Raw genomic sequence first — 11348 nt, 5'->3', positions numbered from 1 at the left:
GTAGATTGCCCAACCTTCCTTCTGAGGAGTGGCTGGTGGGTTTGAGCTGCCAGCCTTCTGATTGGCAGTCAAATGCCTTAGGCACTAAGCCACCAGGGCTCCCAAGTAGGTCTAAAAGTGGCAACATTCCAATGATTTTGTAAAAGGTGTAATATATTGACAGTATGATGGTGATCGTTAAGTCTATGATGAAAGGTGTTGGGAGTTAGTATGAAAGAAAGCCTCAGGTTGAAAAGTTAATCAAAGGCTTGCACATTTTACACTGGGTTTCATACCAGCCAATTGGCACAGCTCTCCGCCCCTACTCCGTGGTCTTTGCCCCTGGCTTTCTCTCCTCTGACCTAGGTGAGAATTTTCTGAGACTTCTTGTTCACAGGCTAGAAAAGAGGAAGCACCTCTTCCAACTAAAGGAACCATCTGGAGGCAGCAGGGCACAACTGGTGGTGGTGGCAGGGTGGGCAGACCTTCAGAGCCCAGGGCCCCTGCCTATGGCCCCTGCCCTGGCCCAGAGGAGGGACTTGAGGCTTCGGAGGCCCTGATGGAGACCACAGACTGGCCACTCCCCTGGCTTGGTCTGGACTGGCCTCCTGACCTCTGTCCTCCACACATGCGCCCCGGCTGTGCGTCCATGGTAAGAGGTTCCCTCTTTTGCAGCAGAGAGAACCTTTCAAGAAACGGTGGTTCGCCCTGGATCCTCAGGAGCGGAGGCTGCTCTACTACAAGAACCCACTGGTAAAAACCACTCTGGTCCCTTCCCAGTCCACCCCCAGATGGAGGTGTGGTCAGAAGGAAACTACAGACAAACACAGCTTTTGGGAGCCCAGGGCTAGAGAAAACGGGAGAGGGAAACACCTCCACCCCTTGCCTGTAGGCAGCTTCTCTTATGTCACCTGTGGGCAAAGCTGTTCAGATTCAGGCTTGTCTCTTTCCCAGCCTTTAGGAAGTCGTTGACATGTATCTGGGAGCTTTGGTAGTGTAGTGCCTAAGACATTTGACTGCTAACCAGAAGGCTGGTGGTTCAAACCCACCAGCTGCTCCTCGGAAGGAAGGTTGGGCAATCTACTTTTGTAGTGATGCCACCTCGGAAACCCAAGGAAGGGTCACTATGAGTCAGATCTGACTCCACGGCAGTGAGTTTTGTTTTTTGGTTTGACATGTATCCACAATGCTGCCAACTGTAGTTAAATCACTTGTACCTTGTCCTCTAGTCTCCAGCTCTCACCTTTACCCAAGAGTCTGTGAAGTGGAGTGATTAGGAGTGTGGGTTTTGGTCTCAGTCCTGCCATTTTTAAAAAGTGGCATGCCCTGGGCCACATGCCTCAGTTTCCTGCTCTGAAAAATAGGTTTGAGAGCAGTGTCCTCTTCAGAGGTTGTCATGGTGATTAAATGAGTTACTACAGGCTCACCTCATGTTATTGTGCTCTGCAGATACTGTGGGTTTTTTTTTTTTTTTTTTTTTTACAATTTGAAGTTTGTAGTAACCCTGTGTGGAGCAAGTCTGTTGGTGCTGTTTTTCCAACAGCATGTGCTCCCTTCATGTCTCTGTCATATTCTGGTTAATTCTCACTATATTTCAAACCTTTTCATAATGCTGTTGCAAACTTAATAGAATATAGTGTTGTTGTTGTTGTTGTTGTTGTTTTGCCGTCGAGTCAGCCCCGACTCATAGCGACCCCTCCTTGGGTTTCTGAGGCAGTATCACTACGGAAGTAGATTGCCCCATCTTCCTTCCGAGGAGTGGCTGGTGGATTTGAACCGCCAGCCTTCTGGTTAGCAGTCAAGTGCCGTAGCCACTATGCTACCAGAGCTCCCAGAATATAGTGTAGTGTAAACATAAAATTTGTTTTTTTTTTTGTTTACACTACACTAATATAGTGTAGTGTAAACATAAAATTTGTATGCTCTGGGAACCCCAAAAATTCATGTTGCACACTTGGTTGTGATAATGCTTTCTTGTGGTGATCTGGAAATAATATCTCTGACATACATATACCTGTACATAGCACTTAAACCTGTGGTGCATAGTAACTGCTCCATAAATCACAAAATATGATTTTAGCAAGAAGGCAGTGGTGTTCAGTGGTAGAATTCTCACCTTCCATGTGGGAGGCCTGGGTTCAAGTCCCAGCCCGTGCACCCACTTCATGTGCAATCACCACTCGTCTGTCAGTTATGATGCAAACAAGTTTCAACAGAACTTCCAGAGTGAGAGTGACTAGGAAGAAAGGGCTGGCAACTGGCTTCTGAAAATCAGCTAATGAAAACCCTATGGATCACAAAAGTCCAATCTACAACTGATCCTGTGGGAACTGGGCAGCCTTTCCTCCCATTGTGTGTGGGGTCACCATGCATCTGACCAGACTTGACAGCTGCTAACAACATTATTTTAACAGATGATGTGTGTGATTTATTTTAGGCTTTTAACCTTTCAAATTCTGGGTCTAAATCAGCAGAAATCCCAGGAGGGGCCTTCACATCCATTTACAAAAACACCTCAGGAGCTACCAGGGCTGCAGGCGCCCCCAAGTCAAGGCAGGGCCTCTGATAACCATGCACCTTGTATGTATTTTCAGGACGCCTTTGAGCAGGGCCAGGTTTTTATTGGGACCAATGAACAGGGCTATGAGGTCTATGAAGACCTGCCCAAGGGCATCCGAGGGAATCGCTGGAAAGCCGGCCTCACCATTGTGACCCCCCAGCGGAGATTTGTCTTCACCTGCCCCACCGATAAAGAGCAGCAGGAATGGCTGAAGAGTCTGCGGGATGTCCTGAGCCACCCCTTGACCCACCTCAATCTCCTCAGTAAGACTCAGGGACTGGGCTTTATTCTTTGGCCAAGAGCAGAGGGTAGAAAGGGGCTTCTTCACTTGGGTTCAATTCCTGGCGCCCACGTGTGTCCAAGTAGGACTGTGCTCTGTAGGGTTTGCTGTGGCTGATTTTCCAGAAGGAGATCACCAGGCCTTTCTTCCGGGGCACTTCTGGTGGACTTGAACCCCTAACCATTGGGTTAGCAGCTGAGTGCATTACCCATATGCACCACCTAGGGACTCCTGGGTTTTGCTGTGGTGCCAAAGATAAATAAATAAAAAGCCCCAAGACCGAAGTCTTGGCTTGTGACTACTCACTTTCTGTTTTCTTTCTGCCAGAGAAAAGTGCAGACAGTGCACACTGTTGCCAGAAGGTCCTCCTTTCTATCCATCCCTCTGTCCTGAGGGTAGCCCTTCCCTGTAAGCATCCGGAGGGGGTTGCCCTGGCAGAACCGTAGGTGCTATCAGGAGCCCCTTGTCTACCCACTCAGTCTAGGGGCTGAGCAGCCTCTCTCTCCCTCCACCCCTTGTCGTGTGAGAAAACCCTGGCGGGTTATTATTAGCTGAGTCCCCGTCCACTGGGTGGCTCCTGGGACGTCATCCTCCCACGTACACAGAGGGATGTCTGTTTTGTGTGCCTTCTTCGCTGGGGCCCTCTCCATTCTGTCTCCTCTCTCCTGCCCTTCCTCGTCACCCTGGATGAGTCACAGTGGGCTTCCCTATCTGCTGGCAGCCCTGGGAGAAAAGGGGAGACAGTGAGCTATAGCAGCAGACTTCTGGCAGAGACCTGGCTGCTGGGACACAAAGGAGATGTTCTGTGTTTGGAAAAGTATAGGATGAACAGGTGACCCCTCACAACCCCTTGGGGGAAGCCCTCGTGTCCTTTGTGTCTGACTGGTGTAAACACAAACCTTCACTTTCCAAAAGCCAAAAGCCAAATAGCCTCACACGCCAACGTGAAACTTGTTAGTGACGTTCATCAGCTCCTCCTTTCTTTTCTCTGTGTGTCCGTGAGTCTCCTTCGGTTTCTCTCTGTTTCTTCCTTCTCTGATGTGTGTCCCCTCTGTCTCCTAATCCTTCGGTCTGTTTTCCCTTTTCTTTTTCTAATTAATTCTGGTTCCCTCTGTTGTTGTACCCTGTCCCTCTGCTTTCCCTCCCCTCTGGTGTGACCCCATTGACCCTTTTCCTGTTTCCCTTGCAGCTACATCAGCAGGGAGTGGTTGCAGCAGCAGGTGACCCACGCACTCAGGAGCTGGCTGCCCCTGGAAACTTGGGGCTCCTGGAGGGAAGGAAAAGTTCTTACCCACAGGCCCTAGTACCCAGCAGCAGTGCCCTACAGTCGGCAACTACAGTTAGCTGAGGTCCCCGTCCAGTAGGTGGCTGGAGCGAATGCTTCAAGACTAAAGTCATGGCCTTTACCTATCGGCTCCCTAGACCTTGTCCTACTGGCCAGCCCTAGGGTCTCTGTGGATCTTGTACATAGATGGACACATATGAACTCCCCTGCCCCATGTAGGTATGACATGTCCTCAAGGTCTTCTTTCTAGGACTTCCACATATCCAAAATGGAGGCATTGCAATGAGAAGGCATCTGCTGCATCACCCAAGTAGTTCTCTTGCCAAAAATGTTCATTCTGAATTTGATTATGAGGAAGTAATAAGATAAACCCAAGCTGAGGGACATTGTGCGAAACAACTGTCCTGGACTCTTCAAAAATGTCAATATTATAAAAAATAAAGTAGTCTGGGAACTATTCTAGATTCAGGATATTTGAACATATATATATAATTGAGGATATTTGAATATGGATGTATGTTAACTAACCGTATTGTAAGAGTGTGGTAATTAAGCTGTGTTTGTGTGGGAGAATACTCTTGTTCTTAGGAGATATATGTTGAAGTATTTAGGGGTAAAATGTAACAATGTAATTCTGTAATTGACTCTTGAATTGGTCAGCAAAAGAAAAAAGTATGTGTATGTACTGAGTGTATGTATGTATAGAGTACACACACACACACACACACAGAGATTAAAGCACTTGACTGCTAACCAAAAGGTCAGTGAGTAGCTTGGTAGTTTGAACCCACCAGCTGCTCTGCAGGAGAAAGATGAGGCAGTCTGCCTCCATAAAGATTTACGGCCCTGGAAACCCTATGGGGCAGTTCTGCTTTGCTCTACAGAGTCACAATGAGTCAGAATTGACTCCACAGCAATGTTTTATTTTGTTTATATATTATATACATATATATATAGAGAGAGAGAGAGAGAAAGAGAGAGAGAGAGAGAGAAAATGTTAACGATTGGTGAATCTAGATTAATTATATTGTTGTTTATTGTCCTAATCATGCAATTTTTCTATAGATTTGAAAGTTTCCAAAATAAAAAGTTGGGGAAAAATTTTAGAGCACCCTATTTTCTACTCCTTCAAAGCAGTGCCTTTTTTTTTTTTTTTTTTTTTCGGTTCCTAAACAAATCTAAAATGCTCCTGGGAGAGTTCCATCCTTTTGCACATTTTAGAAGAAATGAAAGCACAGATAATGTTAGAAACCAACGCCCGCATTGATCATCACTTGCTCCGGAAGGAAAGAAGCGAGCTGAGCACACACGTCTGCTGTGCCTCAGGTATGGCTCTGCCAATCATACAGTACATATACTAGACACTGTGCCCATGTATTATATAGCTCGAGGCCATTGGAAAACTCACGCTCTTACCTCTGTGCCTTGTTTGTTTTTTAAATAGATTTTATTTTTCTACAGCAGTTTTAAATTTACAGAAAACTTGTGCAGGAAGTACGAGTTCCCATATACTCTCAGCCCTGCCCACTATTTCTCCTATTATTAGCATCTTGGATTCCTATGGTGGGGGCCTAGTGGCACAGTGGTTCAAGCACTTGGCTGCTAACCTAAAGATAGGTAATTTGAACACTCCAGCTGCTGTGCAGAAAGATGTGGCAGTCTGCTTCTGTAAAGATTGTTGCTGTTGTTGTTAGGTGCCATGGAGTTGGTTCCAACACATGAGACCCTGTGTGGACAACAGAACGAAACAAGGCCCGTCCTGTGCCATCCTCACAGTCATTGCTGAGCCCAGTGTTGCAGCCACCATGTCAATCCGTCTCATTGAGGGCCTTCCTCTTTGTCACTGACCCTCTACTTCACTAAGCATGATATCCTCCAGGGAATGGTCCTTCTTGGTAACATGAACAAATGTGAGACAAAGTTCTGCCATCTTGCTTCCAAGGAGTATTCCAAGACAGGTTTGTTTGTTCTTCTGGCAGACCATGGCATATTCAATATTCTTCACCAACACCATAATTCAAATGCATCAATTTTTCTGTCTTCTTTATTCATTGTCCAACTTTTTTGTGCATATGAGGCAATGGAAAATACCATGGCTTGGGTCAGGTGCATCTTAATCCATAAAGATTACAGCCTTGGAAATCCTATGGGGAAGTTCTACTCTGTCCTATAGGGTCGCTATGCATCAAAATCTACTCAATTGGCAATGGGTTTAGTTTGGTTTGTCCCTATGGTCCATTTGTTAAAATTGATCAACTGATATTAATACATCATTATTAATTAAAGTCCATAGTTTACATTAAGGTTCACTCTTTGTGTTATACGGTTCTGTGGGTTTTGACCAAGGCTTAATGTCATGTGTCTATCATTATAGTATCACACAGAATAGTTTCAATGCCCTAAAAATGTCCTGGGCTCCACCTACTCTCTCTGCTCCCTGCTATTGACTCTCTGCCAACCACTGATCTTTTTTCATGGTCTGTATAGTTTTACCTTTACGAGAATGTCACATATTTGGAATCATACAGTACATATACTAGATACTGTACCCATGCATTATATAACTGGCTTCTTTCACTTAGAAGTATGCATTTAAGGTTTCTCCATGTCTTTTCGTGGCTTATTAGCTCATTTATTTTTATCATGTGACTTTTTTTTTTTCTCTTTAACATTAGGAAGTTGTGTAAATACTAAAATTCAGTGTCAGTAAGAAGCATTTTTGAGTACCTTCTAGGCGCCAAGCCCTGGGAATAGGCAGGAACAAGATGATGTCCTTGCTGTTGCTGAGTTAGAGGTCATTGGAGGATGCAGCCCCTAAACAGAGCAGTACAATGGGGTGAGGGTCAGGAAGAGGAAGTACAGGCTGCTGTGGGAGCATGTGGCAATAGAATTTACCCTAACTCTCGTGGGGTGAGGGAAGCCTCCTTCCTGTTCCGAAAGTGAAACCGTAGGAGTTAGTCAAAGGGAAGAAGAAGAGAAAAGCATTCTAAGGCTGAGGGAAGAAAATGTGCAAAGGCCCAGAGATGGGAAGATTATTATACATTTCAGGAACTGGAAGAAGTCTCGAATGGCTGAAATGTAGACAGAGAGGCCAAGGCTTCACCTGTGTGATTCTTTGTTTTTCCCTCTTCTCTCTAGTGATCTGTGGAAGCACACTGGGTGTTATCTCTTCACTTTAGTGGAAACCCAGAGCACTGGAGGGTCTTTAAGAGATTCCCTGCATTTGATAGGATTTTCCTTTGTATCCCTCAATCTGAGGACAAGCATCATCAATAGGGTGTCTCTTTTCAAGCTCCTGACTGCTCAGGTGGAGAGGTGGGGCCTTCCTTATCTGTCTCCTATTGCACCTTGGAAACACCTGTTTCAAAACCTCAGAGATTGTGATTTAAGCATCAGTTTACTCATCTGCCTTGAGCTCTATGGGGTGCACTCTGCTAAGTTCTATGGGTGAGGCATAGAATAAGGCACAGTCTTTGCCCTCAAGGAACTTAAGGTCTGTTGTTGTTGTTGTTGTCATGTGCCGTTGAGTCGGACCGACTCACAGCGACCTCTCCTTGGGTTTCCGAGGCAGTATCACTACGGAAGTAGATTGCCCAGCCTTCCTTCCAAAAGGAAAAAAGTAAACAAGCAGTAACAATTCTACTCAAGGAGGGAAACTATGATTCTGAAGGGGGAGTCTACGGACCATCTCAAGAATACATTTGACTCATTGAACACTAATGACCAGAGACCAGAAGAGTTGTGGGATGACATTAAGCACATCACACGTGAAGAAAGCCAAATGTCATTAAAAAGACAAGAAAGGGAGAAAAGACCAAATGGATGTCAGAAGAGACTCTGAAAGTTGCTCTTGAATGGAGAGTAGCTAAAGCAAATGGAAGAAATGATGAAATAAAAGAACTGAACAGAAGATTTCAAAGGGCAACTAGAAAAGACAAAGTAAAATATTGTAACGAAATATGCAAAGACCTGGAATTAGAAAACCAAAAGGGAAAAACACACTTGGCATTTTTCAAGCCAAAAGAACTGAAGAAAAAATTCAAGCTTCTAGTGGCATTATTGAAGGAGTCTATGGGCAAAAAATTGAATGATGCAGAAAGTATCAAAAGAAGGTGGAAAGAATACACAGTCATTGTACCAAAAAGAATTAATAAATGTTCAACCATTTCAGGAGCATATGGTCAAGAACTGATGGTATTGATGGAAGAAGTCTAAGCTGCACTGAAGGCATTGGCTCTAGAAATTGATAGAATACCAGTTGAGATGTTTCAACGAATGGATGCAATGCTGGAAGCGTTCACTCATGTATGCCAAGAAATTTGGAAGACAGCTACCTGCCAACAGTGAAAGAGATCCATATTCGTGCCCATTCCAAAGAAAGGTGATCCAATATATTGTGGAAATTATCAAACAATATCATTAATATCACGTGCAAGTAGAATTTTGCTGAAAATGGTTGTAGCAGTCTATCAACAGGGAACTGCCAGAAATTCGAACTGGATTCAGAAGAGTATGTATGCATGAATAATTTCTTTTAGGTTGATCAGCACAAAGCTGGCTCCTATGAGGTGGAGGGTAACGATGTCCCAAATGTCCAAACTTTTCCAAACTGCTATACCACTCCATCATCTCTAGTGTCAACTCCTCCTCCTCCCTTCAATACTCTCCCTCCTGTCTTTGGTTTCCGTAATTCACTTCAGTGTCTTACACGTAGTTCATGAACCATCAAGTAAATGGCTCATGCAGTTGTGGAGTTTGGCAAGTCCCAAATCCGTGGATCTACTTCAGTCTGAGGCTTATCCTGACTCATGAGGCTGCAAGGACTGATGAAACCACATCAGCAGGTCAGACAACAGGCTGCTGGCTGGCTCACAAGGCTGCAGAAGCTGGTGAATTAGGTCAGACAATAGGCTACTGGCTCAAGTTCCAAGAACCAGAGGTCAGATGATGATAAGCCAGACGCAGGATTCAGAGCAAGACAGATAACTTAGCCAGAGCACTCATATATATTGGATGCAGATGATACCCTCAAGGAAACCCCACTTACTTAAGCAAGGTTGTGCAAGTGTGTGAAGGGTGGTGACTTGAGTCACACCCTCCAATAAGGCAGTGACTCCAGATATATCCCACCCTAATCCGGCCCCCTTAACATCATGGACAATTCACTCCAAAATGGGACCATACCCACAGGCATAGAGTCTAGGATTTACAATACATTATAAAATGGAGGACTGGCCGGAAGTAATTAAGTAATTCACTGCACCACAACATGAAAGGAGGGATATCATTGCTGATGTTAGATGGGTCTTGGCTGAAAGCAGAGAATACAGAAAGATATTAACTGTGTTTTACTGACTACACAAAGGTATACAACTGTGTGGATCATAACAAATTATGGATAACATTGCAAAGAATAGGAATTCCAGAATACTTAACTGTGCTCATGCAGAACCTGTACATAGACTAAGAGGCAGTTGTTCAAACAGAACAAGGGATTCTGTCAGTTTGAAATTGGAAAAGGTGTGCGTCAGAGTAGTATCCTTTCACCATCCTTATGTGATCTGTAGGCTGAGCAAATAATCCAAGAAGCTGGATTATATGAAAGTGAACATGGCTTCAGGACTGGAGGAAGATTCATGAACAATGTGTAATATGCAGATGACACAACCTTCCTTCCTGAAAGTGAAGAGGACTTGAAGCACTCACTGATGAAGATTAAAGACTACAGCCTTCAATATGGATTATACCTCAACAAAGAGAAAACAAAAGTCCTTACAACAGGACCAATAAGCAACATCAAGATAAACAGAGAAAAAATTGAAGTTGTCAAGAATTTCATTTTACTTGGATCCACAATCAGTACCCATGGAAGCAGCAGTGAAGAAATTACCAATGTATTGCATTAGGTTTTTACTGGCTAATTCTTTGAGAAGTGGATGGCCTCTTCTTTCTTCTGAGTCTACCTCAGTCTGGAAACTCTACCAAAACTGGTCCACCATGGGCCTCCCTGCTGGCACAGCCTTCGGCTTCACAGAAACATGCAAGCCACCACAGGACGCCAAACCGACAGGAAGTTCGTCTCCCTTAGTTGTTACAACTGCTCTGCTCACTTCCTGGGCCTCCCCCTACCTGTTCGATTGTGTGGATCATAACCAATTATGGATAACATTGAGAAGAATGGGAATTCAACAACACTTAATTGTGCTCATGAGGGAGCTTGTACACAGACCAGGAAGCTGTCGTTTGAACAGAACTAGGGGACACAGCATGGTTTAAAATCAAGAAAGGAGTGTGTCAGTTTTGTATCCTTTCACCGTACTTATTCAATCTGTATGCTGAATAAATAATCTGAAAAGAAGATTATTATGTGATTTGTATGCTGAGCAAATAATGAAGAAGAACGTGGCATCAGGATGGGAGGAAGAATCATTAATAATCTACGTTATGCAGACGACACAACTTTGCTCACTGAAAGTGAGGATGACTTGAAACACTGATAAAGATTGAAGACTACAGTCTGAAATATGGATTACACTTCAATATAAAGAAAACAAAACTCCTCACAATGAGACCAATAAGCACCATCATGATTAATGGAGAAAAGATTGAAGTTGTCAAAGACTTCATACTCTTTGGTTCTACAATCAACACCAATGGCAGCAGCAGTCAAGATATCAGATGTCGTATAGCATTGGGCAAATCTGCTGCAAAAGACCTCTTTCAAGTGCTGAAGAGCAGAGATGTTTCCCTGAAGACTAAGGTGCACTTGACACAAGCCAGGGTATTTTCAGTCACCTCATATGCATGTGAGAGCTGAACAATGAAAAAGGAAGAAGAGTCCATGCTTTTGAGTTGTGGTATCAGTGAAAAATGCTGAAAGTACGTGGACTGCTAAAGGAACTGATAAATCTGTCCTGGAATAAGTGCAGCTAGAATGGTCCTTAGAAGCGAGAATGGCCAGACTTTATCTCACCTACTTTGGTCATGTTGTAAGAAGGGACCATCACCTGGAGAAGGATATCATGCTTGGCAAAGTGGAGGGACAACGGAAAAGGGGAAGACCCTCAACACAGTGGCTGCAATGATGGGCTCAGGTATAGCAAGGACTGTGGGGCTGGCATAGGACCAGGCAGTGTTTCGTTCTGTTGCACATGAGTTAGCTATGAGTTGGAGATGACTTGACGGCACCTAACAACAACATTGCATTAGGCAAATCTGCTGCAAAAGACCTTGTAAAGTGTTAA

The 11348-nt window shown here is 44.3% G+C and overlaps 1 protein-coding gene across 1 annotated transcript in view; it reads left to right on the top strand.

The window, feature by feature from the left end:
• Window positions 1–4043, top strand: part of ADAP2 (ArfGAP with dual PH domains 2) — a 25632-nt gene extending 21589 nt beyond the window's left edge. The window contains exons 8-10 of the mRNA XM_042780480.1: window positions 655–732; window positions 2574–2802; window positions 4009–4043. Coding sequence (XP_042636414.1) covers window positions 655–732; window positions 2574–2802; window positions 4009–4043 — 342 coding nt within the window. The remainder of the gene's footprint in view (window positions 1–654; window positions 733–2573; window positions 2803–4008) is intronic.
• The last annotated feature ends 7305 nt before the right edge of the window (window positions 4044–11348 follow it).

This window comes from Orycteropus afer, unplaced genomic scaffold (genome assembly GCF_000298275.1).
Source record: "Orycteropus afer afer isolate SDZICR_OR568_19922 unplaced genomic scaffold, OryAfe1.0 scaffold00042, whole genome shotgun sequence".
Lineage (NCBI taxonomy): Eukaryota > Metazoa > Chordata > Mammalia > Tubulidentata > Orycteropodidae > Orycteropus > Orycteropus afer.
The sequence above is the reverse complement of the archived record's forward strand: the minus strand, read 5'-3'. Positions and strand labels throughout refer to the sequence as shown.